Source organism: Festucalex cinctus, chromosome 10, assembly GCF_051991245.1.
Source record: "Festucalex cinctus isolate MCC-2025b chromosome 10, RoL_Fcin_1.0, whole genome shotgun sequence".
Lineage (NCBI taxonomy): Eukaryota > Metazoa > Chordata > Actinopteri > Syngnathiformes > Syngnathidae > Festucalex > Festucalex cinctus.
The window spans coordinates 17,960,884-17,988,790 of record NC_135420.1 but is presented as its reverse complement, the minus strand read 5'-3'; the positions used below and the strand labels follow the sequence as shown (position 1 = coordinate 17,988,790).

The following is a 27,907-nucleotide window of genomic DNA, read 5'->3' as shown; positions in this document are numbered from 1 at the left end:
ATGACGGTATTATACTGCCCCCAGGTGGTCAAGTCACACATCAATTAATCATTATGGACAAACTGTTCTTTTTTTTTTACATTATATTGTTCCATCCATCCATTTTCTTGACCGCTTATTCCTCACAAGGGTCGCGGGGGGGTGCTGGAGCCTATCTCAGCTGGCTTTGGGCAGTAGGCGGAGTCCACTCTGGACTGGTTGCCAGCCAATCACAGACATTATATTGTTGTATATTGTAATATGTTTTTTTGTTTTTTTTAAAAAAAAAAGCACAATATTGTAGAGGTTATTTTCCTCATTAAAAACATGATGCTACTTTATGTAGCTTTTCTTTGAATACATTGAATACATCGATCCTGCAGCGGAATGTTATGGTCCTATGGACCATGTATTAGTATGCATGTGTTTGAAGAAAAACAACTGGACGTGTTGCTTCTTCTTTTGTTGTTGTTATCCTCTTAATAGTTTCGTGACAGCCTCCTCACCAGACACAACATGACTCATTAACTGCCATATATTCTGCCCCTCACTGTCCTGCTGCGAGGACACTTTTTATTGCATGTGTTTGTGTGCACTTCTGTGATTGGCTGGTTAAGTATGCGCCCATGTGTGTATATTTGCTAGTCTACTGCGTTGGCGTTGGCTCTCCCACCCATACATGCTAAATGCAGGCAGTCTGCTGGCTGTTCCCTGCTGTTCGGTGCTCTGTAGCAGCAGGCGCAAGCGGTGGGTGGAATCCCCGCCTGGGTCTTTCCTGGCGCTGCGGGCAGATGTATGCCTCTGTCTTCCCTCATCTACATGCTCACCTGGGAAGTGATGGCAGCCAGAAGGTCTCTCTCCCACCCTCTTCCTCTTCCCTGCAGCCCTGCGGGCTCCCAGACTTGCCAAAGAGGAAGTGGGCGTGGGTCGTTCGCTGCCCATCAAACAAAAGTGCATATACAAACCTATCACTCTAAAAATGGGGAGCAATTTTACTTGGGGGGGTGTTGGACCTAGAAAAAAATTTCACTCAGAAATTCTCAATTTTACAAAGAGAGTTCTGAGTACATTTTACTAGTTTATTTGGGGGGGCTATGTAAGCATTGAGAAACAAACTCGTGACCTTCAACTTGGGAGACAGCCATGCTACCACCTGAGCCATGCCACTCTTGCTTTTTGCCATTATACTGCATTGCTGGTGTGTCCAAAATGAGACCAAAAAACGCTCTTGGAGATACGAGGATTCCACCTGACACCAGCAATAAACTAACACACACAAGGAGTGGCATGGCTCAGGTGGTAGAGTGGCTGTCACCCAAACTGACGATCATGACTTTGTTCCTTAATGCTTACAAAGTTGTTTTGTATTTGAAAGTGTGAAATGAGTAAAAAATAAAAATAAAAAATAAATAAAAAAGTTGCTTCTTCTTCTTCTTCCTTTCTTCTTCTTCTTCTTCTTCTTCTTCTTCTTCTTCTTCTATGTCATCTACTTCTTCTTCTACTTCTTCTTCTTCATACTTCTTTAATAAACTAGTAAAATGTACCCAAAACTCTCTGTGTAAAATTTACTTAGGAGTCCTAAGTGAACAAAACTATTTTTTTCCAAGTATTTTTATTTTTATTTTTTTTAAACAGTGTTCCATCAAGGCCAAACAAACCAAATTTGGATCAGCAGAAATGACTTACCCTAATGTACACAACATGGTTCAAATGACACATTTATTTATTTTTTCCTCTTTCATGTGGCAAAAGACAATAAAATGCTTGGAATTTGATTATCTGTGAACACGAGTTATTACCTGAGTCTCCCATTTATTAAAAATAAGAGTGATACAAGTAATTTATCATATTAATAGTTGTAAAAAGTTTTTAAATGTTTTATCTTGATCTAATTTTTTACATCACGAAAAGCTGGCATTCGAACGGGGATGTGTAGACTTTTTATAGCCACTGTATATGGGCACTTAGTGTACAGTGGTAGCGTTCATCGCTAGTTGGCCCAGTTTGGCCGCTTGAATGGCTTTGTGAGTGCTAATATTCTCGGTACCATTAAGCACCTGTCAGCCCCTCTAGACTGCCCTACACAAGTGCTCTTCACCAGAACACTTCATTCCCAGCTAACCTTCTGGTAACAGCGCTTGTCAAACCTCACATTTCTTGCTGAAGATGATGGGAAGAGGGTGAGAAAGTGGGAGGCAAGGGCGAAAAGAGATGGTGAAAGCTTGACTGGAGTGTAGCAAGCAATTGATGCACCAGTAGTCATACATATGTGCTCATGGGACCAGCACTTTGAGCTCTTTCTCGAGTGGTCTTGGGGTCGAAAGAGGTGACACTGAAGAAACACGGCAACCAAAAGACCAGTTTTCAGAATACACGTGATGGATCATATTTCGGATTGTGGAAAAGATAGGACTTCATTATTTCATTTATCTAAAAACCATATGCCATTTCAACAAGAAAATCATCACAATACAGTGGAAGCTCAATTTAGCGGAAAAATTAGGAGAAGGAGTCATCAACAAATGTATCATATTAAATACAAGACATTTTGAGCCCTCTAGTTCAAGAGTTTAATATCTTTTCCCCATTAAAATCCTGACGTATTTGATCAGACACATGTACGGATGATCCATTAGAGGGCAGTGTCACCCAGCTGATGGCTCTTCCAGGGAAAGGAGACACTTACACTTATTAATAGTGGGAAATGTTCTTTCTGGTATTTGAAAATACTAATATGTTTGATATGTCTGTTTATTATTTATTTTATATATGATATTTTTGACAGTTACAAATGTATGAATTTAAAGCATTGTGACCCAGTGTATCAAATATGACACAAAACAATAGTCACATGTGGAAGTTGGTTTTCCAAAAATATATACATTTTATTTTTTGGGTGGTTAAAAAGGTCAAATACTCTACAATTTTTTTTTCTCTCATATATTTCATGGTTCAGGCTTTATAGGTTAAAGCTGATTGTCCATTAAATGTAAGAATTTTTCGTGGCCTAAAAACAGCCAATGCAGTAAAAATAATAATAATAATAATAATAATAATAATAATAATGATAATACATATATATATATATATACTTTTCCATACAGCGTGCATCTGGTGGCGATTATTAGCCACGATGCTAGCGCTTCTTCTTTTTCACCTCCATTACAATCAGAAGCCATAGATAAGACTTGACAAAAAAAGAACAATTGTGTCGCTCCTGTATCAAAAATAACATGGTTGAAAGATGTTTACACTACTTGCCTCAGTAAAAATGAATCGCTCGATAAAACGTGCTCGCTAAACTACATACCTACATAAGCTAACATCTATTGATTTGAAGAAACTCTCTTTCATGCTAGCATGTCAATCACATGTCCATATCTGTCCATACAAGTCGCCCCTGCCAACATGGCCACCTCATTGACGTGCTTTTTAGCCGGCTCTAGTTTACTGTAAAATCTATTTATTTATGACAAGAGAGCAGTCTCTGCTTGTTGATGGCGCGAAAACACTTATTTTCATTTTCACATATTTAATGGGAATGTGTTCTGGCCATTAACTCGAGGTTCCACAGTGCTTTCATTGGACATACCAAATAGTCGTAGAATTGCATGAAGGTGGAAAAGGATGTTATGTTTGCGCAGTAACTCTGATATTTGTCTGCTTCCCAAAAGTCAAGGATTCTATTATATATTGACTGCCAAGTAATCTATGTTATGGGCAATCTAAAAACTCAACCTACATGCCTATTTCATTCTGGCTCACTAACAGAAATTCATCTGGTTCACCTGAGCATAGGTGATTGAACAACACTACAAGTGAAGCCATGCGAGCAAATTGTGTGTTGAGTTCTATTTAAAGTGGCAAAGTTAACACCTGATGTCAGCTGCAAGGAGGAGGATGTGGAGATAGAAGAGCGGACGGCTAGTTATAAATAGCAGTCGTCTCTCCAGGATGTCTGCCTTTTAATTAACAATCGAGAGCCGCTGATAATCCACAGTTAATCCAGAAGAAAAGAGGGAGGAGAGCCGAGAAGAGAAAAATCATCAGCTTTTTGATGTTAGAAACTACAAGTCCCTCCCGGCCCCTTCAATGCACACTGCTGATACTCGTAGCCCAAACGTATTTATTCTGCGAAACTCTATATTTTGCGATTCACTTTGTCTCCTACTAACCGCTGTCTGTTCCCATTAACATGAAAATCTGCATGCTGCCCTTCTCGCACCGACGGGGATACGTTGCGCGCTCGTGTTGGTGGATCGGGGCTGTTTGAGGAAAACAAGCCGAGTGAAGATCCCCGATGGCTGCGGGCGTCTGCTTAAAGTCCGACGCCTGTTGAAAGGCTTGATCTGTAGGGGGAGACGTCAGGCCTGCTTCACACTCAAATGCAATCTGCTGCTGAGGACACTTTACAGCTGCTCTAAAGAGAGCCAAATATGCCCTCAAATGCACTTAGTGTCACGCTTTAATTGCCGGGTTGCTTGCTTGAGTCTCACTGTCATAGTACGTGCTTCACTAGTCATCCATCCTAATATATCTCTACCCCGTCTTGACAGATGTCTTTGACATTAATAAAACAAAGTGAAAATGCAGTTTACCGTACTAAGTCCAAGTAAATAAAACTCTGAAAGCAATGCCATTATGTTAGAACTATTTGGCACTAAACCGCCTCTCGACGATCCTTTCGATAATTAGTGTCAACATAACAAAAGTGAACTTAGCAACCGGGATGGAGAGGTGTATACTGTATCGATGACTTTGCCATCAAATGTTCCCTCTTCAGGTTAGTGCTGTCACAATTGAATATTTTTAGAATCGATTCATCTATCGATAAAGCGGATTCATTTTTCAAGTGTATTACAAAAGCAGGTTTTCCCTGATTACTTACTAAGTGATTGGTGTTTATTTCATACTTCGTATTTGTATTGTGATTTTAAAAACGGGTGATTGATGTACTGTATTACCAGTTCGGTCATTGTTTTCCAAATTTAAAACAGACGTTTGCAAATGTTTTATTATGATTAAATACAGAAGATAATAGTCTTCTTTCATAAAGGACTGGAGAAATCAGTGAAACAATTACTGTTATTGTGCTGAAATCACAGGATTCGGACAGTTTTAAATGATTAAATGGCTCCAAGCGATTACGCAATTATTAAATCATTCACTCCCAGCCATTTTCACTGAAGCAGTTCCCTTCACTCCCCGCTGTTTTACTGGATTTTTACTGATTTTGCGAGGCCCACAAAATATTGTGTTCTATTGCTGTAAAAACATGGAACCTACCAAAAGAATGATGAGAGTCTCATCTTTCATCAGGAATCCAAGTATAATTCTTTATTATTTCCGTTTTGCAGCAACTACCATTAGACTATAGCTAATAAATATGTTTAAAACTGTGGAGAAAACAGTTTGTTGCCCTGGTTGCTCTCTTATACTCTGCTGCCACCAGATGCCAGTTTTTGTAATAACTACCATTGTTTCAACTGTTCTCTTCAGTTCAGAGGTTTCATCAAAGCCTTCTGTATGCACTAGCATTAAAAAAAAACAACAACATAAAAACGTATAAATACCTCTTTGGGACACTGGTTATATTTAAAATAGAACGTATTTATATCGTTTTTGGGAGCAAATGAGTTAAAATAGTTGTCGATTAATTTGATAATCAATTACTTGTTGATTAATTTTGATTGCATACACTGTATTTATTTGTCCTAGGTATAGCATTCCACTATTCCACTGTATGTTGTAATATCTATAAATATTAAATTTTTCAAAAATATATAATAAAAATCTTTTGAATTTTTTTTAAAATAAATAATAATAATAATAATAATAATAATAATAATAATAATAATAATGATAATAATAATAAATCTTCCTGAGGTAGCAACCCTAATTTTACTGAGTGTAAAGTAATCCATATCGATTTGGTCTTAAGGAACTTTGTGATGACTATAAATGGAGATGTCAATGGAGATCTAACAGCCTGTTTTTCCTTCTTCACTCAGGTCAGAGTCTTGGCTACGGCTTTGTCAACTACATCGATCCAAAGGACGCAGAGAAAGCCATCAACACGTTAAACGGACTCCGACTTCAGACCAAAACGATCAAGGTAACAGCCAAAGCCATTGTTCCTCCTGCATGCTTTCCGGGGGTAGAACAAAATATCAATATCGCTCTATTTCACATTGTACTCGGGTGTAGTTGTGCACTTAAGGGCCATGAAGCGGGTGGCGGGGAGAGAGAGGAGAAGCGCCACTAAAACAGGCAAAACTCCGCTTTCGGTGGCTGAGAAGGGTGAAAGACTACTTGCATGCGAAGTGTCCTTCTATCCTTAACACATTCACTGCCAGTCCAGCAAAAGCTTTGACATTGACGACTTTTTCCGTCAATGGCAGTGAATGAGTTAAAAACTGGCGAGCTTAAATTACTAAGAGAGTAGTAAATTTCTATTTCCGTCAATAAAAAAAATTAATAATAATTGGGCAAGTGGTCTTTTAAACTCTGCAATTGGCTGGCAACCAGTCCAGGGTGTCCCCCGCCTCCTGCCCAGAGCCAGCTGAGATAGGCGCCAGCACCCCCCGCGACCCTTGTGAGGAATAAGCGGTCAAGAAAATGGATGGATGGATGGTCTTTTAAACTGATTTTTACTTATAATTATTATGACTCATTATGTTAAAAAAAATATAGTTTATACAAATTTCCCTTCTTCAGTCCCGTACATACTGCGATGTATCATAAAAAAAATGAAACAATCAGATATATAATTGCTGTGTCACGATACTATATTGTCATTGGAAAATTATCCCAATATTATCATATTGCAAACTACTCCCACCGTGTTTATTGTGTATTTTTAAGATAAACAATGTCTGCTTCAAATGTAATATTTGCAAATGTTGAAAAAAAAATGCATTGCTCTTCCCAAAGGCAATTTGGGTTGTTGTTGATAATTGATCTTGAGGCAGAGATGTTATTAAAATGCATGAGTCTCCGAAATAATTGACAAAAACAACAAAGTAAAAAAGATGACATGCGTTTTACTTTCCAAATGTCAATTTTTCATGTTGAGATTACTGCGACATTTCTGGGAGATAATAAAATGTCATCGTGCCATTTTCCAAATATTTGAAGCCTCTCTCATTGCGTTTTCATGCAATGTGCATGCTTGATGACAGGCGTCAACGCGCTAACCCAAACACGTCTGCAAATGCACCTTGTAGTTTGTTTTTGTTTTTGTATTTTAATTTCCTCTGATGTATTTCCCTGCGCGGCTGTTGTGTGCCTGAGCCGCTCGCTTTCGAGGCGACCAGTAATCTGTGGCTCTGGGGTAATCCCTGGATCCGCATCCCTGTCAAACTGTTCTAATCTGATCCAATCTAATCAAATTCATCACATCTAATCTGATGTAATCTAATGTAATAGGATGGGATTAGCCCACAGTTGTGAAAACCCTCCGAGAATCCCCGCTCTCTCCCGCCGACGCGCTCTGTCTGGCCCGGGTTCAGCACCGCGGCCCGCCTCTGGCTGAAACTCTGCCAAAGAGACACAATTATATGTGATGTGTACGTGTGTGTGTCTGTGCGTGTGTGGAATGCCGTGTTGATGGGTGTGTGCGCTTGTGTTTGCTTGGATCCGTGACGCCGTGTTTGTTTGTCAGCCATATGTACGACACACAGCGGTCTGTGTTTGCATATATTTGCATATAAGATCCGTGTGAACTGATCCACCTTCACTGGAGCTTTTAGTACGTCATGTAAAATAGTCATGGTTCATGTGCAAAATCTAGGGATGTCAAAATCAGTGTGTTAATTTAAGGTTCCTTTAACGCCACTCATTTTTTTAACGTGCGATTAACTCATTCACTCCCAGCCATTTTCACAGAAGTAGTCCCGTTCGCTCCTGGCTGTTTTACTGAATTTTGACTGATTTTGCAAGGCCCACAGAATATTGTGTTCTATTGCTATAAAAGCATGGAACCTATCAAAAGAAAGATTAAAGTCTCTTCTTTCATCAGGAAAAAAAAAAGTATGTTTCGATCTGTTTCCGTTTTGCAGCAATTAGCATTAGAAGAGAACTAAGTTTCATCAGTTTTCACAAATCTATTTAGAATTGTAAGTAATTTAGCTTTTTATCTAGATGGCCCTGGTTGATCTCCTTTGCTCTCCTGCCACCTGCTGGCCGTTTGTGTAATAACTACCATTTCTGCAACCGTTCTTTGCAGTTGAGAGGCTGCATCAAAGCCTTCTGTATGAGCATTAAAAAAAAACAACTAAAAAAAAACTTATAAATACGTCTTTGGGACACTTAAAAACAAAAAAACGTATTTACACGTTATTGGGAGTAAATGAGTTAATGACCGCCCCTTAGTTGGAAAACCTGTTCTGGGGTAATTCCAGTCACAATGCAGCAGACACATCCCCGTCAAAATTAAGCAGTAGTAAATTCAATAAAAATGCATATATGTGTGGAGACTGCGGTCAAGTTGTATTTTACAATTTTAAAAATGTGCACAATTTCACAACTTACTTCATATTAAAGATTAGATAGCTATTAATGTGGAAAGAAAAATGCACTGAGCTGTCACCAGGGTCTTACAATTGCAAATATGCCATCTAGTGGCATCTAGATTTATCTCAACACAAATCAATATCACACATTTTTTACGGTAGTTTTTACTGAATTGTTTGAATTATTATGAAATTACGGTATGACTAAAAGATGCAGCCATAGCCATTAGTTTAACATTTTTTTCTACTTTTATAACAAGAGTGAAAATTTAGGAAAAAATGTATTGTGGATTTAATTGTACATTTGGTAAGACTGCTGAATGAACAATTCTGAGCTCTCTCTTAGAAAAAAAAAAAAAATTATTTAAAAAAACAACAGATATGAAATTTGCAATTAATCAGTTAATTATTGAAGTCATGCGATTAATTACAAATAAAATGTGGAATCGCATGACACCCCTAGTAAAATTGTTTGCTCTTCTATTGTTAAAAAAAAAAAATCATCTATGTCCTTTCATAGTTTTATTTGCTAATGACCACCTCTCTTTGCCTTTTGCTATTTTTACTAATATATTCAAATTTCCAGATGGCAAGTATCTTTCTGTACTGCAGTTCATTTTCTCAACAACTGCCACACTAATTCTTCAACATTGGTACACAAACCAACCACAGCCGCAACATTATGACCACTTGCACAATATTCAGCCATTAGAAAGGTATTCGTGGTCTGCTTTGAATGACATCATCAAAGAGGGATAGAAACGTAACAAATAATGCCTTTCATATTACAGTTTGGACATCCTGTAATTGAAAAATCCCGAGCGCAGCTATCATTACGACCACATTGATGAATATACGTTTATGTTGGTGTCAATGAAAACCGCGCATTAAAAACGTATATAATTCAGCTTGGTTGGATATATTGAGTATCGTCAGAATATTGGTATGAACACTACACCAGAGCAATTCTCTAAACATTTCATTCGATCATGTTTTGACCTAATCAATTGGAGCCAGGACCCATTTTGCATCTCAAACACAAAATTTGGCCAAGGCGGCATAAGAGCAATCTGATTGGGCGCTTACTAAATCGCTGTTATTATCTTTAGAAAGACGAAATTGATTGTACAGGGCCTGTATTGGCGCTCACATTTTTTCTAGTGTAGCAAATATAGTTGTGTTGGGTTGTGATGTGATGCCACTACAGAGGTGTGCCCGCGATGGCAAAAAAACTCCAAAACGTACTGTCCACAGTTGAGTTAAAGAACTCAGTGGCATGTTGTCTTGGTCTTTTATGCAAATTAGCGACACAGTCTGTCGAGGCTGGCCAGTCAACAGCAATAATTGGGTGGACACTGCAAAGCTAACTGTGAGGCAGTGCACATACTCCCTTCTTCTTTATCTGATTTAGTGTAGTAGTAGGGCTCAAAATATCACTTTTTTTTTAAAAGAAAGATCAGATTTAAATCCATATTTTCCATCTTTGCGTATAGAAAAAGCAAAATGTCAATGACGTTATTTAGAACAATGTTTGTTTTTTCCCATTCTGGGTTTCTCCTAATACAAAATATTATCCAGTATTAACGTCCACAGATATCATATAAATATTTTTTTTTTCTCTTGTGAGTTTGTGTCACTTTTGTCAAAGTATGTATATCAACACGTTACTCAAATTTTATATTCGACAATTTAAAATGGTAAAAATGAGCTATCAAAATGCATGACTCAACTACATCATATAATTGCAGCCCCAACAGCTCTCTCATGTTTTTTTTTCTCATGACCTCCCGCAAATTATTTGCATCTTGGAAGCACATACCTCGGGTCAAAAGTTTATCCAACATGAAGATAAATCACTGCTTTTGCAACTTATAAACGTACCTTGTCCAATGTCATCTTCAGCGCCGATAACTCAATTATTGCTTAACACCCATCTATTTCTCTACAAGCAATAATAATAATAATAATAATTTAAAAAATGTAAAACTCATTCCGCTCATGTTGTTGTAAAATATTTTATTGTGATAGTCACCAATTTGTTTTTTAAAAAAAAATACAAAATCTAAAGAAAATGTAATAACATTACTAGGGATGCTCAATGTTATTTTTTTTCAGACCGATACTACAATACTATATTCACTCTTTGAGTACTCCCCGATACCGAGTACTGATACATCAAATACTTTTGATAAATAAAATATCATAAGGACAAAACAATTTTTTTTTACCAATGTGGAAATTGCTGCAGTATAGCGCCAACTACTGCTGAGGAGGACTTACTCAATGTCCGATTTTATTTGTCTTAAGTATCGGTGGCTGTTATCGGCAGCCTCGATAAGTATACCTGGTATCGGCTCAATACCGTTACAATGTATCGGTACTCACCAGGATTATTTTAGTTAACTAAAATTAACAAAAAAAGTCAAACTAATATTCAAAGAACAATTTCACAACAAAATAAATTAAAAACGAAAATGTTTTTTTTTTTTTTAAACGAACTGAAATTACATTTTATGTTGACAAAACTAAAACTATAATTAGAGCAAAAATGTCCTTTTGTTTTCGTCTTTGGTAATTCATTTAATGCATGAGCCTTTGGGGATGATTTTAAATGTGATTGTAAGTACACTTATTTTGATATTAACCGGAATGTTTGAAAGTGTGTCACAGAAGTGATGTCATCTCGCAGCAGCCAATAGAAAAGCACCTTCGGATGATGTTGCTCCCATGGTGCTTTTTTAAATATTGGGCACAAGTAATACACTTTTTTTTTTTAAACTAAAACTAATACTGAAACTAAGCATAAGTAATAAAAACTAACAGAACCACCCTGAAAACTAATGAAAACTAACTAAATTTAAAAAATCAAAATTCAAAACGAAATAAAAACTAACTAAAAAGAAAAATTCCAAACCTATAATAAATTTGGTACATCTCTAAACATTCCATTCACTTGTTCCTGTTCCTGCGACAACAGACACAAATGTCTCCAAGGCAATTGGGGTCAATTAAAAGCCAGTGAGCTTTTGCCTGCTTTTTGTCAGGGACGCTTGCTCACTCGTCCTCGGGCGATGTGTAGCGCCTTTGAGTCCTTTATTTATTTATTTTTTTGTGTGGCTTCCTCCATCTTGACACCTCCGATGTTGTCAGTCTGCGATACCGCTCCCCGACTTGAGGTGTGAGGGGAAGCGGCACGCCAAAGGTGGCGGAGGCTCCCCTGCGACACGTGCGCGCGCACACATCCAAAACGCCGCGTGCCTGTGCTCACGTTAATCTGAACGCTTTGACTTTTTTTTTTCCAACTTTGCTACACGCACACACATATGCGCCGCGGTTTTACACAATAGCGCTCACAGCTTGAGGAGGTGTTGATGGATTAGACATCTGCAGTTGGCTGACAAGGAGAGAAAATGAGGGAGCACGGAAAAGAGGGGGAAAGCGCTGCAGAATGTGAGGAAGAAGGAGAAGTTTAATGAGGCAGCAAGAGAGCGCGAGAGAAGAGTGGAGGGGGAGGAGGTCCAAATAGAGAATACTTCTGCCGTTTTTAGATAAAGAACTAAACGGCGAGGCCAGTGGCGAAGACGTGCTAATAGCAGACACGCTAACGTGAAGAATGGCGGGAAAAGCCAGCTGTTTGTCGAGAGTTGACTTGCTCAAGGATATGACTACATAGCCACCATATTTGCCTGACTTTAACCCGACTTGATGGCTTATGTCCCCCACCTGTCAGCGCTAATGAAAGCACCGCGAGGCAAAGCCGCTCCAGTCGGCTGCGGCGGCAGTGGAAGCAGCGGTAGTGGTAATGGGATTTACTTGAAACTTTGCCGGAGCAAAGTCGGGTCTACATGAAGATGTTTGGGACCCGGTGTGACAGCCGCAAAAGTTTACAGGCAGACAGCAACGCCGGCTGCCATTTGGAAACGTCTGAGGTGACATCAGAATGGAAATGGCTGCCAAGCGGCGCTGAAAAGCCGTGTGTGTTTCCGGACTTATGCTCACGGGTATGTGCGATGATCAATGTGTGACAATGAAGAACTGACAGAACCCGTGTGGGCATTTGGTAGAAGGAAGGAAATGTTTGATTCTTGCAGTAGGTTGATTTGGTCTTTTTGTAACGGAAAGGGCACATTATTTCATTCGAGGCCAATTGGCTTTAAACCCTGCTTGTGCAAAGGACATTGTAAAAAAAAATGTGGAAAAAAGTCACAATTATTTTGGCAATAATTGAAATCGCGCTTATTTATTTTTTGGTATAAAACAATAAAGTAAAAATGTAAAAATATTAAGACCAATTTAGAAAAAAACAAACCAATTGGATGCTGAACACAAGGTAAACTAGAATTTATTAAGGTTTTGTTGTGAGTTAGGTTATTATTTAAAAAATGACTAATTTGGGGCATGTCTTAACAAATTAGGGCTGTACCAATCGTACCGAAAAAGGTATCAGTTTCGGACCAATACATGGCATTACTTCGAGGTATTTGTACTTGTGACACAATCATGAGCAAAGAATTAATGATTAAAAGAATAGAAAATCATTATTAATTACTAATAATGCCATTTTAAGGAATATTGGGATAGATATAGGACTTTAAAAATGATCTGCCATTGTTTTGTTTTTTTTGGGGGGGGGGGGTCAAATGTTATGTATCAAAAGTAGGTCTAGTAGTGGTCTCGGTGCTTGGTATCAATATCAGTGGCTACTCAAGAGTTAAATACTCGTACTGGTATCAGTCTTTAAAAAAAAAAAAAAAAAAAAAAAAAGTGGTATCAAACATCCCTGCAACAAATTATGATCAATACATTGTTTTTTAATTTGAAAAAAGTAATGTTCATGAATAATTGGATGCACATTCCTGATAATAAATTAATTGATAAATGAATTAAGAAACTGAGGCAAACTTGTGAAAAGACCTTTAAGACACTAGAATGCTGCAAAGCAACACGTTCAAGCATCTGTATTTAATGTGTGCTTAACTCTTAATTTTCTACTAATTTCTCATGAGAATATGCTCTACAATAAAGCAGGTGTTTTCAAAAACCTTGGCTTTGGGACATGTTTTTACTCGCCAAATTGCAATTGTTTTATACAGAAGCAAAATGAGATTCATTTTTCTCAGTTTATAGCTGACCTGAAATCTCAGTTGAGAGAAACACCAGAGAGCTGAACCAAATGTGTTCCATACAGATGCACTTCTTGACAGGCAGAAAGCAGGATTGTTAACTGAGTCCATTGCTTTCCAGACAATGTGACATTGCTTAATAAAACGTATCCTGCCTAAGCTTGTCTTCAGAAATTGCATGGTGAAGGAACTCCTGTTAAAAGCTTAAAGGATTCTCCTATCTTAGCGTTGGGTTTATTACTTAAATCTGAATTAAAGTGCAGATTGAGAAAGACATCTAAGATCCTGGTTCTTTCATATTTTAACTCTGAATAATGCCTTGAATGGGTTGAGTAAATTATGTTTTAGGCCCAAGTCTTAAGAGTATTAATCCTGTTCCCCAGACAACGGCAACTCTCCTTTTGAAACACATGAGGTTGAACTACCTGAGGGGACAAAGATCCCTTAGATTCTCCCAGAAAAGGACTTAAGTGTTATCTCACCATTGTTCCAAAGAACTGAATCTGCTCCTCACTGAGATAATCCCAAATGTAACATGGGTCTCATTTTTCTCCCCCAGCATCCACTCGTCCGCTCGCTCACAAACGCAGCATTCTTGTAGTAATTACGCTTCAATCTCATAAAAACTGGAAGTGCTCTCATTCATTTGTTTACCTTTATTCCTGCATTTCAGGTCTCGTATGCGCGACCCAGCTCGGCTTCGATCCGTGACGCCAACCTGTACGTGAGCGGCCTGCCCAAGACCATGACCCAGAAAGAGCTGGAGCAGCTTTTCTCGCAGTACGGACGCATCATCACCTCCCGCATCCTCGTCGACCAGGTCACAGGTATCCATGGGGCAGCACTTCCTTATTTTCAAGGCTCACACATGTAAACAGAAACAATTATCTGCCTTTATGCGTCCATCCATTTTCTGTACTGTTTATCCTGTTCAGGACAGTAGCGGAGCATAGATGTCCCAATCGGAAATGTGATATGAGCATATGAGATTATTTTCCAACCGCAGATATAAGTGAGTTGTTCAAATGTATGTTAGCCTGCAAGCTAGCTAGTCAGCGGCTACTGTAGCATGGAGTTGTAAAGAATTGGACTGACAGGTGAAGGTTTTCAGCGCATTGAGTGAACACGCCCACAAAAAATGGAAGGACAGCTCCATTTTTTTATGATTTGGCAATTTTTTCAGTGGACTTTTTGCTTACAAGTGCATGAAATCCACAACAAGCAGCATTTTGTCAAAAAGCAAACCGTTTAGCCTAATGCTAACAATGCAAAATGCCATCGATGGTCTAACAAATAGCATCATGTGTGGCCCCTTGTGGCTGTTTTGCAATCAGGAGCTAGAAATTAGACAAATAGAAAATTGCCATTTATTTCATGCAATTTAAAGGGAAAAAAAGCTATATAAATAGGTTTTTCTTTGAATTATCTGTCATAGTTTTTGAGGGGGAAAATTTTGTGTATCAAAGTGCTATTGGTATCTGTATTGGTATTGGTGACTGCGCAAGAGTTGATTACTAATACTGGTATTGGTCTACATTGATCACAATTTTATTAATTAGAATAACTAGGATGAGGTTAATAGTAGTACGTAGAAGTAGAATTTCAAACTCGATGACTGTGATTTTAAGTATTGTCCCGCAAGACTGGAATCAGAGTGAAAGTGTGACCAGACAAGAGGCACAAGCTGTGGAACATACATGCTCAATTACACAATTACACTCCATCCTAAACATTGAATCACATCAGCCCATTGTGTTGCAGACGGACCCCTCCAGCGTCTCTTAGATCCATTTCAGGGTGCCTGTGCGTTTACATATTTGTGTGTATGCATTTATGTGGCGGGGAGGTGCGTGTGTTCACGCGCCTACAGGCTGCAACCTGCTCCGGTCTTATGTGCAATGTGTACTGATGAAGCAGAATAAATCAGCTCTGGCAGTGAAGTGCTGGACCGCCTGTAGATGGCGGGGTGAGGAGGCGATAGGGTTAGAGGAGAGCAGAAAGGAAAACAAAGGCGATGCGGAGGGGATGCCGATGAGGAGACAATAAAAGCGCATCGGGTAAAGATGGACATATGTGTGAAGGAGAGGAAATGAGATGAGGGAAGGAGCAAAGGCCAGCTGCAAAAAGACCATTTCTATAGCCATCAGCACACACTTAGAAAGGCGAGTGCATCTTCTACTTACCAAACGGTCGTGTCGCATAACCGCGCAACCGAGCGAGACCCCTGGGAATTCCTGCACAGCAACACGAGCCACAACACATAGCAAGGGCACAGAAAACACATCTGTTCACACCCGCATGCATGTTCATCAACCATTTTTAGCAGCTCAGCTCAAGCCACGTACTATGAATAAAACAAACCAAAGGCTGGTCACGCCAAGGCAACGTTCTTTATGCATTCACCGCAGCCTGGGTTACTTCTGACTCAATAATTTATTGTGTTGCCATTCTTGACTAGCAAGCGGTCACTTCTGTGGAGAAAACCAAAAATAATGTACCACAAATACTAAAAAATACAAAGCCAATTTATTAACAGGGTTTTTATAGCGAACGAAACTAATGAAATAACTACAATTTAACCCTATAAAGCCTAAACCATAAAATATGAGAAACTACTAAAAAAAATAAATAATTCTGATTCTTTGTAGATTATTTATTGGTCCTTTTTTTTCCACATCTCTTTTGATTTGTGTCATATTTGATACATCCGGTCACAACACTTTAAATTCATACATTTATAACTGTCAAAAACATATCAAACATATTAGTATTTCCAAAAATCAGAAAGAATATTTTCCCAGCTGTTTTACTGGATTTTGACTGATTTTGCAAGACCCATCATGGTAATATTTAAAATAGAACGTACTTATCCGTTTTAGGAGCACATTAGTTTGAAAAAAATACACCTAATATTGCTGCAGTTACTGAGTCAAAGTAGTGGTGAAAGTCTTCTTAGTTTGTGTCTCCAGACAGTATTTTATTTCCCCTGGTGGCCAAGTCGAGCGCACACACGTGATGCAAAAACTGTAATATATCCATCCATATTTAATTCTGTTGTTGCTATATATTTTAGAGTACAATATGGAGTGCTATTTTCCTTATTAAAACACATTAGATATTTTTTGTTGGTTTTATGGTGGGGGGAGGCTGCAACTGATTAATGGGATAAGTTGACTGTTTTTAGTTGCAAGCATGGTCACAGAACTTGGATTCAAATATCTTTTATAGTAATAAAATAATTATAATTCTCTGTAAAATATACCCAGTCAACAATAATTTGGGGCTTAACCGTTATTGTTTTGCTTTCAGTACTGTGGCAATCCTCTTTGTGTCAGGCGAGGTTTGGCTAACATCCACTAGCAAGCTAAAGTGAAATACAGGACACGTTCGGTATAATCCTGAGGCATTGCACATACAAGGAAGATATTTGTGAGCAGACTGAAGAATGAGCTGGCGCAAAATTGTTATTGAATTGTGAGCACATTTGCATCATCACCAGTGTTTTGTTGGCGTAATTGTGTTGCTTATTTGTTCTGCTCCAAGGGTCTATATTTTTTATGCAAATTATGTGTGCTGATCAATTTAATAATGCAAACCAAGCTTTCCAACCAACTGCTGACGCTACTTTGCAAAAAGATAACAGTACTACTAATTCATTATTCTGTCTAGGGCAGGGAGGGGAGAAAGTAGGAATTTGTCCAAAGTCCAAAACTAGGTCGATGTCGTCAATCACATAAATTGTAGGTTGGTGTGGGGTTAGAGAAATAGTGTGCGGTTGCCATTAATGCTGGCGTGACTACCACTGAGACACACACGCGCGCACCAGGGATGTACCTGAAGGTGTCCCCAGAAGGTTAAGGATCAGCAGGAGAAATGTTAATGATTAATTAGACGGAAGGAGATGGTGGTGATTAAAAACATGGAGGATTTAAGAGGGTCCCCAAGAGTAATGCCGCAGTACCATTTCCTCATTGGCGTGCGCACACACAAAGCCATCAAGAGAGAAACGTTCGGGAAATTGCAGAAAGAGGACAGACGAAGACAAGACTTTTTCCAGATGTGGTTTATAAATTGGTAAATAATATCACATTGGTGGAAATGTGCAAAATTGTAAGTTAGATGACACTTTAAGGTGGATTTTTGTCTCATCACTTTTCAGTTTAGATATAAGTAACTCACTTGTTGAATTTAAAAAAAAACTGTTTAAAAGCAAAGTTAAAAAAATTACTTATGTCAGACAAGAGCATGAAAATTGTATATGTAAGTATGAGTATATAATTTATAAATGTATTATGGTATATGTCTAGGAATTTCATGTACATATGTTGCTGGCAAATGTACGCATGTCTAAGTGAACTTAGAGTGCACATACATGACCAGGTTTATACATTTTCTTTTTGAAAAATATCAACCTAGTATTGTATCAATAATGAAATAAGTCTAAATATACAATATATAAGGGGTAGGACTAGATGAGTTTTTAACTTCTTCCTACTCCCTTTTTAACATGTAAACTGTGATTAATTGATGATTGTATAAGGTTCTCCTTTTCTTTTCTTTTGAATTTTTATTTTTCTGCTACTTGTTTATATGTTCAATACAAAATGAATGAATGAATCAATCAATCAATCAAGTAGAATCATAGTTGAAGTTCCACATAGCAATGAAAATAGATGGTGGTGGAAGCTAATTAATAAACAGAATTGGCTCCAGCACAGAGCCCTGTGGGACACCAGTGGAAAATGGGAGAAGTATTGGGTCACATTTTTATTGTGAATTGAACTGTAATATGGGATTTCTCACCGTGCACAGACAGAACTAACAGTAATATGAATGTTTGGGCTGCTCAGTGAGTACGAGTTGGACAGATCGGACTGTTCCAGAGCTGTTACTTAGCATAATACATAATATGAGGTAGCTAGACGCAAACCCCCGAAAATTGCCAATTTTCCTTTTTTCTATCCTTGTTTTTGCTTTCTCCGTCTTAATCCATGTAGTAGTAGTACAAGACAGATTCCCCGCCTCACCTGCCTTTTCTTTGAGGCCCAAGGGAAGGTGTCCAAGCTGGGACCTTGTGACAGCTTTGGATCAATACTGGCCTGCGTGTGAACAGAGGTCAACGCTTACTAATCAATGATTGCAAATACGTTAGATCCAGCGTCTGGTCCCCCTCAAATGTCGATGTGAAACCAAAGTGCTGATCACTGTGGGATGCTCGGTCGTGCTTGCTCAAGATCTCCATGGTAACGTTGCAAACACAACACAACTCGAGATGATGGTGATTGCCTGTGTGCCCGCCGACGAGTGCATTTTGCACCCGGTATGAATAATTAGCTGGTTTTCAGCTTAACTTGGATGGATGGGAGCATTGTTCCTGATCAAAATAGCAATAAATTATGATTTAGATAATGCCGCTGCTGCTGCTAAAGCGTTTCGAACCTCCAAAAATCAAGCAAAAACAACTGCAGCGTAACGTGCGAGGACTACAAAACATGGATTGAGCCTTTTCTGCCTAGGACTGTGCAATTATTCAGATTTAACTATCTCTGGTATATATTTAAATAACAACTTATTGAAACAAATGTTTCTTTGTAATTATTCAGGAAAGTAATTACAAGAGAAACTGAAAAGCCTCCTGGTGCAGTGGCTTCAGCCTTGGCTTGCTGTGTCTGCCTTTATTCGCTTTTCTATTATCTTTAAGAGCGCGCACAACTCCTGTGGTGGCCATCACATACCGCACACATTTACACCCACATGCAGATAATCAACTCACACACGTACGCACACACGCACGCAGACAGATGGTTGAAGCTTCGCTCTGACAGAGGCTAAAGCACAGGGCACCTCCACTCTTCAAAGTCTGCGCTTCTCTTCCCTGGCTACTTTTTCAAATGCCATCTGTAGCTCGCCACTCTAATGTTACTTAAAACAAGGACATTGCCCCCCCCCCCCCCCCCCCCCCAAAACCGCCCACCCCACCCCTCGCGCTAATTAAAAAAACCGCAAGAAGAGCATTTCTTTTTGCATCTGCCATACCATAACTCCTTTGGAACAGCTCGTCCAATCATTTGATTTTCTTGGCACATTATGCAACCATTTTATTGTGTTTGCTATTTGCATTTTTAAGGAATGGGTATTGGGGGAATAAATTCCAACATCCATTAATCAGCAGTGGTGCCTTGAAATATGAGTTGAATTTATTTCATGACCACGCTTTTAACTCAAAGCACTCAAATGAATGGAAACATGAATCCGTTCCAGCCTCCCAAAACAGACAAAAAATGTTGTTTTTGTTTTTTAAAGAAAACAATGAGGCTCCTTCTCATGTCTGCACCTTGGCCTCCTGGATATACATCGAGACGGCCACCGCTTCTCAGTAAGCTGCAGTAATATTAGTCATTTTTCACAGAGGATAAAGAATATATACCTGCGTGTATTTTTATTTTATCTGTCACCACGTGTTGAGCTATTGTTTGTGTTCAAAGATCCATTGCTGGTGTCCAAATCTTTCCGCCGAGGACCGCATACGGAAAAATTGAAGGATGGAAGGGCCACTTTGAAATGTTTTGACTTGAATTTATCAAGTACACCAACGTCAGTCAATCAAGCAATTTCATACTGTTTATACATTACAGTGTTTTGTTTTGTTTTTTGTATAGTTTGAGAATAATTCATGTGATATTTTTACAATTTAGACTTTGACAAAGGACAGAAGGAGAAGAAGGAAACCATCTTTTTTCATCACAGTACAGAGAAATATGACTTCCAAAAGTGTAATTAGTTCATTTACATCTTTTCATATTTGGAAACGCTCTATAGTATATAAAACAAATTTATTAGTAGTAGATGTCAATTTTAGTATTTGCCGTGGGTCACTTGAATGGTGGGCCACAAATGGCCCCCGGGCCATAGTTTGATTACCTCTGTCTTAAAGTGATTAGTTTAGCTGGGAAAAGCACCTAAAAACTGGAAAATATACGTCTATATTGATTTATCTCACTTTAATGCCAAAGACTGATACGTCTTTGAAGAGAAGATGGAAATGAAGACAAAGGCAGGTGAACACATTAACAATTACACTGCATGTACCGTATTTGAGTTGAAAAGACATAAATCAAGCAATCCGCCTTGAACCCTGCGTGGCCAACTTAAAAATAAAAGCCTCACAAATAATTGTCGTTATTATCATTATTATTATTATTCTTATTGGTTGGCTTTTTATTTTGAATTTGTTACTCAGCATGTCCTCATGATATGTGTTGTGAGCAATCATTTTAACGGCCGGTTTGACTTTAGTTTATTTGCTGCCTGAAAACAGACATGCGGCACCGCAACTTCCTTATCTGAAGGAGGATATCTCTCTCGAGGCCTATTTGGTGGCGTTGCTGCCAAACCATGCGGCATAATCCGTTCAGGATCAAAGCCAGAAGCATTTACGTAGGCATTGTCAATACTAATTGTGCTTGTGTGACGCACAAGTGACGTCTCTATCCGGGATATCCGGTCACATGTTCGATAAATCGTGCATTCTGGTTGCTCCTTTGACACCAAAATTGTTGAATGCGCCCCAGATTATCACGTTGCAACATCGATGCTATTTGTTAGCCCATCTATGGCTATACAGTATGTTTGTTAGCATTAAGCTAAGTGGACATTATCAAGGAATAGGCATAATTCTCTTCATTTTATGTTTAGTTTGACATTAAACATAAACTTTGATAGATTGAAGCCTCTTATAAATATAGAAATACATCTTTTTTTTCTTCTTTTTTTTTGTACACCAGTCTTCGCAAAAAATTGGCTGCTAACACATTGAAAAACTCCTAGAGCGAGTCCTTCATATCTCATATTATTAAAAGCCTCGTGTTTAACTTGTACGTTTGTTTACCTCTGCAGCTGTTTAGGCAGAAAATTGGGTGTCAAATAGCAACATTTTCAATACTGCAACATAAACTGAATGCCCAGTCGGATCAACCAAACTGGCAGATGGGCAAAAATTGTTTGTTGGTCACGGTTTAGGAAAATTATCGTGAGTTTTAAAGAGTACATTTATTTGGGTCGCAGCGAGCAGGAATAGTACAGCGTCCTTTTATCATCATCCTTTGAATATCATCTCCCAACATTCTCCATCACCTTCTCTCCTTTTGCCATTTGCCGTTTCCCTCCTGGTCCGCCCCCGCCTCGCCCATCTCCACCTCAAACGCTGGCTTCTGTCCTCCAACCTTCCTCCTTCTGTTTCCCCCTCCCCAGATTGAGGTAGCGTGTTATTAGTAAGGCAGGCAATGCGCCTGTCAGTGTGTGTTAGAGAGAGATAAGCACAGGTAGCGGGAGTTACATAAGCCTCTGTTGATTACCGTGGAGGAGAGGTAGAGTTTAAAAAAAAAAAAGGAGGGTGAGAAGAAGCGAGAGCGCAGTGAGAAAGAGACAGATTGCAGGAGCTAAAGTAAGTACATTGTGCTCTAATGTTGGCTCTATGGCTGTCAGGTGGGTGATAAGTAGCCAAGGCTTCTGGGGCTAGTTGAAAGGACAGTCATTAGGGTGGACACCCGAGACTAGCTGCTCATTTTATTCATACTCTACTGTATATGTATGGGAGTTTTTAAACATTTAGGTAAGGCGAGGTCTACCAAATATTGATTGTTATTTTTTTTTTATGTGCTAATGAAAACAACTAAAGTGTGCTGGTTATTCATTTATACAGAAATTAGGTGTGAGGATGTAGTAGGAGGTACTATTAAGGTATCCCGACTTCCGAGTTTTTCAAAATACAAAGCGTCATTCAGACAATTTCTGCTTTCACTAAGTTGTGAACATATATTTGATTTTTACAAGTTGGAGCTGACTGTAAAACTAAACTTAAATAAAGATAATTATACTTTGTGCATTTACATTTACATAAAATCAAAAAGTGCCAACATTAAATAAATGAATACACCATCAAATAATTAAATTATTTTAATTATTGTATAATTATTTTAATTAATTATACAATTATTTTTGACGCAACCCACACGTCGCGAAACCGAACCAGAAACAAACTGATGTGCAAAAAACAGTCCCGCCTCTTCCATGGCATATACCCCATTGTATATTTTATAAATTACATTAATATAAAGGGCACTTTTATTGTTAAAAAAAATTAGGTTCCATTGTTTCATGTTCCATTCATTTCTGTGGGGAACGATGATGTGCGATACAAGTGTTTTGAGTTACAACCATAGTCACGGATGAATTAATCTCACATCTCAAGGCCCATTTAAATTGGATTATGTTCATGCAAAATGAGTACAGTATTATAACAAAAAAAAAATGTTAAGGGTCTAAAAATTTAAATGCTGTTTGTACAAAATGCTACTAAAATCTCATGAAAACAGGCCAAGACTGGGAACTTTGGTGACGTGTCTATGCCCGCAGTACTCTGCTTTTTAAATAAATAAATAAAGTTTCACTTCATATAACAAAATGAAGTAGAAGAAATAACCAAATGTAGCACTTCACTCATCGTTGAGTAAAAAATCACAAATACATATAACATACAGGAGAATTGCCACTTTATATTGACCATATTCATCAACTATTAGTTCCCCTTTTCTCGGTTGCAAAAAAAAAGTGTTCCTGGTCAGGTATGGCCATCTTTGGGAGCTTCCAGTGCCATTAGAGCACATGTTTCTCCCACAAAGTCACTTTGACCTGCTCCCCAGTGACATTTAATGTAGTACAGCGGGAAGGTTTCACGACACAACCTTCAGGTGAACTCCCGGCACACGCTTGCGGCTGCTGTGCCCAAGCCAATAACATTCATTCACACAACTGTATATGTTACGTTCACATGATCTTAAAATGTGATGATTAGTTGAATAGGTGATTTACATCATAAACTCTTGTGAGCAATGCTGTGTACAATCAGTTTTCAGTCTTAATGAGATGTTCAATGGATTTAAGATCAAGACAATGTTAAAAAAAAAAAATGTTTCATCGTTCCGGTTCCTGTTGATAAACAGATTTAAGAACATATCGTCACCGGCAGTTGCTTTGCACTGTTTGGATCCTGACTGAATTTTTATTTTCTGCTTCCAACAAGCTAATTAAAATGCATGTGTGCATGAATAAGGGTAAGTAAAGAAGAGGAAATTGTGAAAAGTCATCAGGGGATATGAAACTGGGTGGGGGGGGGATCACTGAGTGGAGGTCAATACGATCAGGCAGGTGGCTAAGGAAAATGTAAATAGAATCCAGCCTTTGTCTGAGGCGAGTGAGTGGACACATACTAATTTTTAAAGCTAATTGGCGAATATTTTCACTCTCTTTTTTTTTTTTTTCATCCAATACAGTATTAAAATGAAAACGTGTTTTCATAGCAGTATGAGGTCTCTAATAAGAAATGTTTACACTTAATTGGGTCATATTTTATCTCAAGAAATGCTGCTAGTTTCGGAAATGGAAAAAGTCTGCACGGACTACTAAATTATTTGTAAAAATTTAGGTCATGTCAACACAAACTCTTTTTAAAATGTATACAAATATATTTTGTGTGTTTGATGGTGGCTCTGCTTACTTGCCTGACTTCTGTGTAGGCAATGTGGGTGCAGTTCCCACTCAGTGACGGTGTGATGATGGTCTGTCTCTAAATGTTCATTGGGATGGACTGGTGACCAATCTAGGGTATGGATGGATGGATGGATGGATGGATGGATGGATGGATTTGGGGTGTTTACATCCGCGCTACTTGGAAAACCTAAACCAGGTTAAAGATTTCCTGAAACGTAACCATTTTGCGTGACTCATTGCGCTATTATGTCCAAGGACCAGTTTTGTGTGCGTCTGTGTGATATTTGGGAGTCACAGTCACTCCATTTTACTATCAGCAGAAACGCATGATTGCGCTTTTATTTGATTTCCAGTTAGATAAAGCGCTTTTATGGTTAGGGGTATTGCACCACCTGTTGCGATAGCAAGTTGTTGACAGCCTGCAAATGTGTTTTTATTTCATTTTGTGATGACAGGTTATTTGTTTTTGAATGCTTCCCGTTATGAGTGTGCATAGCCTTTGAAGTAATGGGAATCTGCTCTGTCTGAAAATGTTTTTTTTAAATATATACATAAAAATGTAATTTGCTATACTTTGAGTATTCTTCAAAAAATATTATTCAACCTCAAATGAGCGACTATCCTAAGTTACATCAAGTACTTAAACCAAGCTATAAAAAAATAAAAACTAAAAAGAGTGCCTTTTGGGGAGGAAGCTTGCCTGGAAAGTAAATAACCTTGTAGTGTCAGTGTCCTGGAGAGAAGCAGACACGAAAAGGCCAAGCGAGGTGTTGGGGTTGCTTCTGTGGATGAGAATTCCGGGGAGCGAACAGCGTGAGAGGAAGCCAAGATAAACTTAAATGTAAAAAAAAAAAAAAAAAAAGAGAGAGAGAGAAAGAGAGAGGGATGGCATGTACAAAAAAATGTGGAATAACAATAAGGTGGGCCTTTTGTGTGTGAGAAAGAGAGACTGCACACAATGATGCTCAAACGCAAAATCCCCCATCCATGCCTTTATTCGCTCGCCGTCACACAGACATGACTGTGTGCACACACACTATTATGTAAATAGTCTCCTTGGCACCATGTTGCTGTCACTGAGCCAGCACCCTCTGGGCCATCGAGACAGCCTCATTAAAACAAGGCGCAGCATCCATTAATAGATAGCAATGCATGTACACACACACACACGTGTTCAAACAAACATGCATACTGCGTGCACTCATCGGAAAACTCATTAGGTACACAATCTAATGACATCCAATGCCTTACAAAGATAATAATGTTCACTTTTGATTGAGACTATCAGAGAAGTGGGCAAATTTCAGTTACGTTTAGGCTACATGTAGAGTTATAAATGAATTTCAACAATAATAAACACTAGAAAAATTCCCGCAGAAATTTTGAATGGGAGTGCTGAGTCTTGTGAGGTGGAAAGCTGCTTGTTGTACTTGTACTAGTAGCAGTACTTGTAAACAACATCATGTAATAGTACCTGTAGCAATAGTAGTAGTTGTAGTAGTACTGTTCTTGTCGTATTGTAGTAGTAGTTGTACTTTTAGTAGTAGTAGTATTTGTAGTGGTTGCATTTGTAGTTGCTGTACTTGTAGTAGTAGTAGTAGTTGTAGTAGTAGTAGTAGTAGTAGCTGTTGTACTTTTAGTAGTAGTAGTAGTAATAGAAGTAGTAGTAGTAGGTGGTGTAGTAGTAGTAGTAGTAGATGATGTATGCTACTTGTAGTAGTAGTGGTGGTACTTGTAGTAGTAGTACTAATGGTACTAGTAGTAGTAGTTGTAGTAGTAGTTGTACTTGTAGTAGTAGGATAATAAATAGTCGGAGTAGTAGTTGTATTTGTAGTTGTTGTACTTATAGTAGAAGTATTAGTAGTAGAAGTAGTTGTACTTGTAGTAGTTGTATTTGTTATACTTGTAGTAGTAGTAGTAGTAGTTCTTGTTGTACTTGTCGTAAAATTAGTAGTAGTAGTGGTACTTGTAGTAGTAGGAGAAGTAGTAGAAGGTGTTGTTGTAGTTGTAGTAGTAGGAGAAGTAGTAGTAGTAGTAGTAGTCGTATACTACTTGTAGTAGTAGAGGTACTTGTAATAGTAGTAGTAGTAATAATACTTGTAGTAGTAGTAGTAGTAGTAGTAGTAGTACTTATATTGTCCTCCAATTTAACAATATAAGTAAAACCACTTCTGCAAATTCTTCTGGAGCTACATAACCGGTAAATGTCAATAATTAATTTTTTAAAGTTTGATCTAACTTAAATTACTGTTTTAGCCCCCCAAAAAATGCAAGTTGTTTTTTTCTTTTCTTTTTTTTCTTTTTTCTTTGTAGTAAAGTGAATATATCTGACTGCTCCAATCGCAACTTAGCATTAGTAGCTTGGTAAAGTCAGATTTGTTGATACAGTCGTTATGTGTTAGATCTAATTAGTGGCTAATGAATTAGTCATTTTGTGTACACTTACACAGGCACAAACAAAAGACCGCCCAGTTGCAGTGTCTCTAAATATTTTATAGAACATAACAAATCGCCAAGGAAGGAAGTCAAATGTCACAACAAACAATGTTTTACGGGTGTGCGGTGCCTGAAGTAAGCATAATCTCCATCAACACTTTATTTTTTTTCTTGATGGATATATGGTACGTGCTTGTTTAAGAAGTGCACATTCATACAATCAAAAGAAAGCATGTTGTTATTTTTCTGTTTGCAGTCTCTTCCCTTTACGTAAGCATCATCGTACTGTATGTAAATCACAAGATACGCTTGGATTTATAAATTATTCAAAACCAAAAGCTTTCATATCTTACCTCTATGATGTGTTCCACTCAGGTATACAATCCGTTTGTTAACGTACAATATGACGTATATCCACCAAGATGCGAACCTTGTGAAGTAAAAGGGGGGCCCTTGTTTGTTTGTGATCTGCTGGCCCCACAGGCGGCTCCCGAGGCGTGGGCTTCATCCGCTTTGATAAGAGGATAGAGGCTGAGGAGGCCATCAAAGGCCTCAACGGGCAGAAGCCATCGGGTGCGGCTGAGCCCATCACGGTCAAGTTCGCCAACAACCCCAGCCAGAAGACCAGCCAGGCCCTCTTGTCGCAACTCTACCAGTCCCCCAACCGCCGATACCCCGGGCCTCTCCACCACCAGGCTCAGAGGTTCAGGTGAGTAACATGGAGCAGGTAGTGTAGTCACGTCATGGGGGGGGGGTTATTATTTTGTATTGGAGCAGTGTGGAAGTAACAAAAAGTCTCTCACCAGAAGGGGAATGACTCATTTATGACACGTTTGATTTTTGAAATACTTGTCTCTATTAAATATAAGGGTGCTTCCACATCTATAGTCTGCTGTTTGTTTGTAAACTCCATTCTGTGTTTTTTGTGTTCAAGCTAACTCATTCATAGGAAGTTATTACAAGAGTAAATGTGACACACAGCTAACATGTTAAAAAAAAAAAAAAGGGGGTGTCAGGCAATTAAATGTTTTAATCGGAATTAATCGCAGGACTTCAATAGTTAACTCACGATTAATCACAAATTTGATGCCAATTCTAGATGTACAATAAAATGTGCAATAATTTTTTTTCCAGTTTTTCTACCTTAAAAGATGTACAGTACAGTAAAAATTGAATGTGATATTGATTTTTTGCTTAGATATTTTTTATGCCACTAGATGGCATAATTGCATTTGTAAGACATTGGGGACAGCTTAGCTTAGCATTTTTCTTTTCACATAAAGAGCTCTTTTCTTTAACATCAAGTAA

At 38.4% G+C, this 27,907-nt stretch overlaps 1 protein-coding gene across 11 annotated transcripts in view; it reads left to right on the top strand.

Annotated features, from left to right (window-relative positions):
- elavl4 (ELAV like neuron-specific RNA binding protein 4) overlaps positions 1-27,907 on the top strand; it is a 110,642-nt gene that overhangs the window by 67,474 nt on the left and 15,261 nt on the right. For 9 of the 11 annotated variants that reach the window (XM_077533879.1, XM_077533877.1, XM_077533888.1 and 6 more), the window contains 3 exons: positions 5,991-6,094; positions 14,289-14,443; positions 27,075-27,308. In XM_077533879.1, coding sequence (XP_077390005.1) covers positions 5,991-6,094; positions 14,289-14,443; positions 27,075-27,308 — 493 coding nt within the window. The remainder of the gene's footprint in view (positions 1-5,990; positions 6,095-14,288; positions 14,444-27,074; positions 27,309-27,907) is intronic. The other 2 variants (XM_077533883.1, XM_077533881.1) reach the window with 1 other exon arrangement.